This window comes from Ruditapes philippinarum, unplaced genomic scaffold (genome assembly GCF_026571515.1).
Source record: "Ruditapes philippinarum isolate M1 unplaced genomic scaffold, ASM2657151v2 ctg3653_1_1_1_1, whole genome shotgun sequence".
NCBI lineage: Eukaryota > Metazoa > Mollusca > Bivalvia > Venerida > Veneridae > Ruditapes > Ruditapes philippinarum.
Window position 1 is genome coordinate 17,339 of NW_026865026.1, and position 5,845 is coordinate 23,183.

A 5,845-nucleotide genomic window follows, 5' to 3' on the forward strand; every position below is an offset into this window, starting at 1 on the left:
AATCGGTGTAAAAAAATAAAAGCTATAAAACTAGAGTTCTTTACCTAAAAACCACAATAACTCAAGACAAAACCCAAATTTGAAACACACCAATCAGCAATGGACGTCCCGCTTATTAAGGGAGAACATCATAATTTTGTTAAAGTTATCTCCCTTGATGTAGGATAGCAGGAAATCTATAAAAAAAATTCCAACAAACTTTTACATCAACATTAATCACTGATCTTAAAGCATCGTGAATATAATTCACTTTCTATGGCGCCTACAGTTGTGTTCGGCGATTAATCTTCATGGTGCTTAGCATAATGCTCAGCTCACTTTATGCTCAGATGAGCTGAGCACAAGTAATGTATGCTTAGAGTGGTGAGAAGTAAGCTGAACTAAACAGGGACATAGAAGAATAATGCTGTATGAGTTATAATTTTGAATTATGCTGTGAATAGCGTTTAGTAAGTTGAGTCCAAGGTGACATGAGAAATGCTTTATGAGGGATTTTACAATGTGCTGTGAGCAGTGAAAAGTAAGGTAAGTTGAACTAAGGGTGTCATGAGCAATGCTCTATGAGAGGTTACAATATGCTGTGAGTTATGTGAAGTAAGTTATCTCCAGGGTCTCATAAGTAATGCTCTATGAGGAATGTTACAATATGCTGTGAGTAGTGTAAAGTAAATTGAGCCCAGGGTGTAATGAGTAATGCTCTATGAGGGATGTAACAATATGTTGTGAGTTATGTAAAGTAAGTTGAGTCCAGGGTGTCGTGTGTAATGCTCTATGAAGGATGTTACAATATGTTGTGAGTTTTGTGAAGTAAGTTGTCTCCAGAGTGTAATATGTAATGCTCTATGAGGGATGTTACAAAATGCTGTGAGTTATGTGAAGTAAGTTGAGTCCAGGGTGTCATGAGTAATGCTCTATGAGGAATGTTACAATATGCTGTGAGTAGTGTAAAATAAATTGACCCAAGGATGTCGTGTGTAATGCTCTATGAGGGATATTACAAAATGCTGTGATTTATGTGAAGTAAGTTGAGTCCAGGGTGTCATTAGTAATGCTCTATGAGTAATGTTACGATATGCTGTGAGTAGTGTAAAGTAAATTGAGCGCAGAGTGTAATGAGTAATGCTCTACGAGGAATATTACAATATGCTGTGAGTAGTGTAAAGTAAGTTGAGTCTAGGGTGTCATGTGTAATGCTCTATGTAGGGTGTTACAATATGCTGTGAGTAGTGTGAAGTTAGTTGAGCCCAGGGTGTCGTGAGTAATGCTCTATGAGGAATGTTACAATATGCTGTGAGTAGTGTAAAGTAAGTTTAGTCTAGGGTGTCGTGAGTAATGCTCTATGAGGAATGTTACAATATGCTGTGAGTAATGTGAAGTAAGTTAGTCCAGGGTGTCGTGTGTAATGCTCTATGAGGGATGTTACAATATGCTGTGAGTTATGTGAAGTAAATTGAGTCCAGGGTGTCGTGTGTAATGCTCTATGAAGGATTTTACAATATACTGTGAGTAGTGTAAAGTAAAGTGAGCCCAGGGTGTCATGAGCAATGCTCTATGAGGGCTGTTACAATATGCTGTGAGTTATGTGAAGTAAGTTGAGTCCAGGGTGTCATAAGTAATGCTCTATGAGGAATGTTACAATATGCTGTGAGTATTGTAAAGTTAAATTCAGCCCAGGGTGTAATTAGTAATGCTCTTTGAGGAATGTTACAATATGCTGTGAGTAGTGTAAAGTAAATTGAGCCCAGGGTGTAATGAGTAATGCTATATGAGGAATGTTACAATATGCTGTTAGTAGTGTGAAGTAAGCTGAGCCCAAGGTGCAATGAGTAATGCTCTATGAGGGATGTTACAATATACTGTGAGTAGTGTGAAGTTAGTTGAGTCCAGGGTGTCGTGTGTAATGCTCTATGAGGGATGTTACAGTATGTTATGAGTAGTGTGGAATAAGTTAAGTCCAGGGTGCCATGAGTAATGCTATATTAAGGTCCAGGGATGTTACAGGATAGACATAAAACAAGTAAATACTTAAGATTAACGCCCGATAAGTCATAAAATAAATTATCAAATACGGTTTTACTGAAACCGTATATGAAAAAAATGAACACTATGTACAGTAAACTTCTAAAATATATATTTAATGGTACGAGTAGAGCGATTTTGTGCAGAAAAAATAAATTCCGTATTTGATGTTTCTCTAAATTAATACTTTGTTCATTGTTTATTTTCCAAATGTACAGTATCTTAGCAATGGTTATCATAAGTAGCAACGGTGGGTTGTTTGTTTGTTTGATTGGGTTTTACGTCACACCGACACAGTACAGGCCATACTGCGACATTCCAGCTTTACTGGTAGAGGAAGACCTCAGTTGGCTTTTCCGTGTATTTTATTTCAAGGCACAAACGGGCACCCGAGTAGAACCGCAGACGTTCGGGTGTTATAGACAAGTCAAGTATACATTAAAAAGAAAATTAGATTGTTTTAAAGCATTGTAGTTTACGTATTTATTTCTTTCAAATAAATTCTATATACAGGACGGTGGCTGGCATACCGTGGGCATACTATATAAACTCAACAAAGTTCTACCAGCCTATAAATAAATTTTTATTTCGTTTTCTTTCGGCTGGAAAGCTCAAATGTTTTAAAAAAACAAATCACGTGACTGTCATCTTAGCTGTAACTTCAGTAAGTCTCACTTTTAGTTTAAACTGACACCATTCTTCATCTCATATGCAGTTCTTCATTATCCCTCATGTTCAGACTCAATCAAACGAAGTCTGCAATTTTCATGTAAATTTGTTGGTTACTATTATTTTCTTTTATTTATTGTTGAAGTGATTATCTTGTCCGTGCCCTGCCTTGTGCCCTGTCCTGTTTTTGTTTGGGGTCCTCCTGGGCTCCTGGTCGCTGGTCCTTGTTGCTGGGTCATGTGGGGGTTGCGTTCATTGAACGCCGCCTCTCCTTGTTTATCTTGTTTATCATATTTAATATGCTTCCCTTTTACCAGATTTTTGAAAGTGATAACTTGTCAAATGACGCATTTCTCTTATCAAAACTCCCAAATTGCGTTTGCTTTTAGCATTTTTGTTTATTTTATGTTTTTTTTGGTCTTTTTATCACTCAATTTAGTATCGCTTCTCTCCCTTTTTCCTCCATCCGCCACGGCGCTTAAAAGGAACGACCTTGACCTCGACACTATCGTCTGCAACATTGTTGGCCTCCAGCCTCTTGATGATTCCATAACGCTTTGGAAAAGAAGCGGCGATCTCGGCCGAGATTTCTTCAATCAGCTGCTCGGCTGCCTTAATTCCCTCTAATGCTTCAACTGATAATGAAACTGCGGGTTCTGGTGGCGAAGATGATGTGTCGGCCATTTTCTTCAACTGTGCCTCTATGTATAGAGCCATGCCTAGAAAGAAGCAGACGAAAATATTGTTATTCATTTCAGTAGTGTATACATAACAAACAATAAGATATAATTTGTTTTATTTGATGAGGTTGACTCTTGATTCTTTAACATACAACAGTTTTATTGTTTTTAGACCTTGATTTGTTTCTTACAATCTATGCTGATGTAGACGACATTTTTGTTCGCTAAATTCATTTCAAACATTCACTAGATCTCTGAAATAATTACATAATTGTATGGCATGTTTATAACATTTTTAGTTTTTTTCCCCTTTTTTTTGCTTACGTTCCAACTATTGGTGACTTTTATTTTAGAAAATTTCAAAAAAGTTTTCAAATTAAAGAAACAAAGAAATTAATTAAAATACACGAGTTAGTTGCAACACCGGCCCTTGCATGAGGGACTGCGGGGATAACAACCAAGGAAATCAGCCACATTTTTTACAGTCTGTTTCTTTTTCTCGCGATGGGGGCTCAATAAAACAAAAGTATGGTGGTATTTAGCGGGGAATTTACTGTCTGGAATGGTACGTTCGATTAGGAGGCGGTCAGTCGGTTGGGGATGGCTTTAATTCACCGATAGTTAATGACATACATACTATGTTTTGGAAATACTTCTTCATTAACAGCTTTATGACTTATCTATGTTTATTTTGTATTTACTTTCAATCTTATTTAAAAAATATATCACAATTTCAATAATTACCTAATTCAATTTTTCTTTTCCTGTCTTGCCATTTCTTGACCTTTAGTAAAAACGTCCTTGGAAATAGTGGAACCACAGCCACCATCTTTCTTGGACGCTTTGCTGGGGGTAGCGATTCCTCATCCGGGCTTTCGGAACGCTTCCTCTTTCTGGATGCATGTCTGCAAGAAAGAAATTATATTTATTAAAGCACATTTTATCGGCTAGACAATTGAAAATCTATTAATAATTTGAATTGCTACGGTACATTGCATGTGAAAGTAATATGCGCGTATCAAGTCATTGAATAAGTTATAAAAATTAAACCAAATTAATCTTGTACAATATGTACCGATTGTCTTTGCCATAGACTTTTTCCGATTGTTTTTCATCGGATTCGATTTTGTTTTGTTAGCGTATTCAAAATCGTAATTCTACCAAATATAAAATAGATCTACTAGCATAAAATGATCGCCAGATACTATAAATCATATAGGTGCTTACTTTAACATGTCCTGAAGACGTTCAACGCTTTGTGTTGTTTTCTTCATTATAAATTGTCGTCTGCTATAGAATCGTCGTCTGCTTTTAAAGATTGCTGTATCTGCTTTGACGTTGTTAGCCAAAGTAACAACGACGTTATGACGACATCGTCAGTTACGTCACAATGTCAATACGTCATTAACGTTAGTGGGCTAAAGGGTACAAATATTCTTTTACTTTTGGACGTTACGCCGCTTTTCATGGAATGGCGATAACGTGTCACATGGAATGTTCCATGATAACCGCATAATGAACACATCTGCGGATGTTTTAAACCATTTTCATGTTTATATGTAAAATTATTCTTAAGCCGGTGCTAAAGGGCATGAACGGTACCTTGGATTTCATTACCGTCTATGAACAGGCTCAATCAATCCGAGCCAGCAACATTTTTCAATTTTGTTGTTTTGGGCGTTCTTTAGGGATTTGGTTATTTTTCTTTTGTACAAATAATAAGGTTGCTCACAGTATTTTGAAATTCTAGTTAAGTGTTTCTAAGTGGAATGCATTTGTAATGGGTGATTTGTCCGCTCACCACAATAGTAAGAGCATCGGAAATCCAGGGGTCGGTGGTCCGATCCTTAAGCGAGGTGTAATTTTTCCGTGTAAATTGATAGACGACATCGTGTGTAATATTTATTTGTTTCTCATTGCCGATTAAAAATTCATGTTTATTAGTATATAGACGGTTACAATCGTAACATCCTCGGATATTATCTATATATAAATACTGAAACAAAAAAGAAACTTTCTCCAAGTTTGAATGTAGATATGTTAGTACAGTTTTTCAATCCTTTAAAACTCGATTTTTACGTTGAAATAAAATGAAGAGAATGGAATATTTTTACATTTTACTAGTTTAAAAAATATTAAACTGATAAACTTTGAGACGAATAGATTTTTTTTGAATATTAAAGTATCTCTTACAATTCGTCTAAAATCATGTGGGACTATTTCTTACAGATATGACCCTTGGCATATTACTGCGCGCGGCATGAATCTAAGAGGTTCGTTGCAGTTTTTTTGTTACATTTGAATTTTAAAGAAAGAAACGCATAATATAGAATTGAAAACATGATAAATAGAATACCAAACAAGTGTCTGGTATTATAAATATGAGCCTTACCCTTCTTTTTTTGTCTAAACCTTGTCTGATAAATTTTGTAATATAAGACATTAGCTTGGTATTTTCTATTTATTTACACCCACCA

General features: G+C 35.8%; 1 protein-coding gene across 1 annotated transcript; it reads right to left on the reverse strand.

The window, feature by feature from the left end:
* Positions 1–3,092: 3,092 nt before the first annotated feature.
* On the reverse strand, positions 3,093–4,742 carry LOC132727602 (uncharacterized). Its single transcript, XM_060713161.1, has 3 exons — positions 4,596–4,742; positions 4,113–4,273; positions 3,093–3,407 (listed from the first exon to the last, which is right to left on the reverse strand). Exons 1-3 carry the CDS (start codon positions 4,640–4,642, stop codon positions 3,124–3,126), a joined length of 492 nt encoding a protein of 163 aa, XP_060569144.1. The 5' UTR covers positions 4,643–4,742; the 3' UTR covers positions 3,093–3,123.
* Positions 4,743–5,845: the final 1,103 nt, after the last annotated feature.

Bases quoted from the DNA above. Each gene is read 5' to 3' on its own strand.
- LOC132727602 (XM_060713161.1), bottom strand. From the start codon at position 4,642: ATGAAGAAAACAACACAAAGCGTTGAACGTCTTCAGGACATGTTAAA. The intron at 4,274-4,595 runs GTAAGCACCTAT...TCTTTCTTGCAG, and splicing joins CGTCTTCAGGACATGTTAAA to ACATGCATCCAGAAAGAGGA. The intron at 3,408-4,112 runs GTAATTATTGAA...GCTTCTTTCTAG, and splicing joins GAAAAGAAAAATTGAATTAG to GCATGGCTCTATACATAGAG.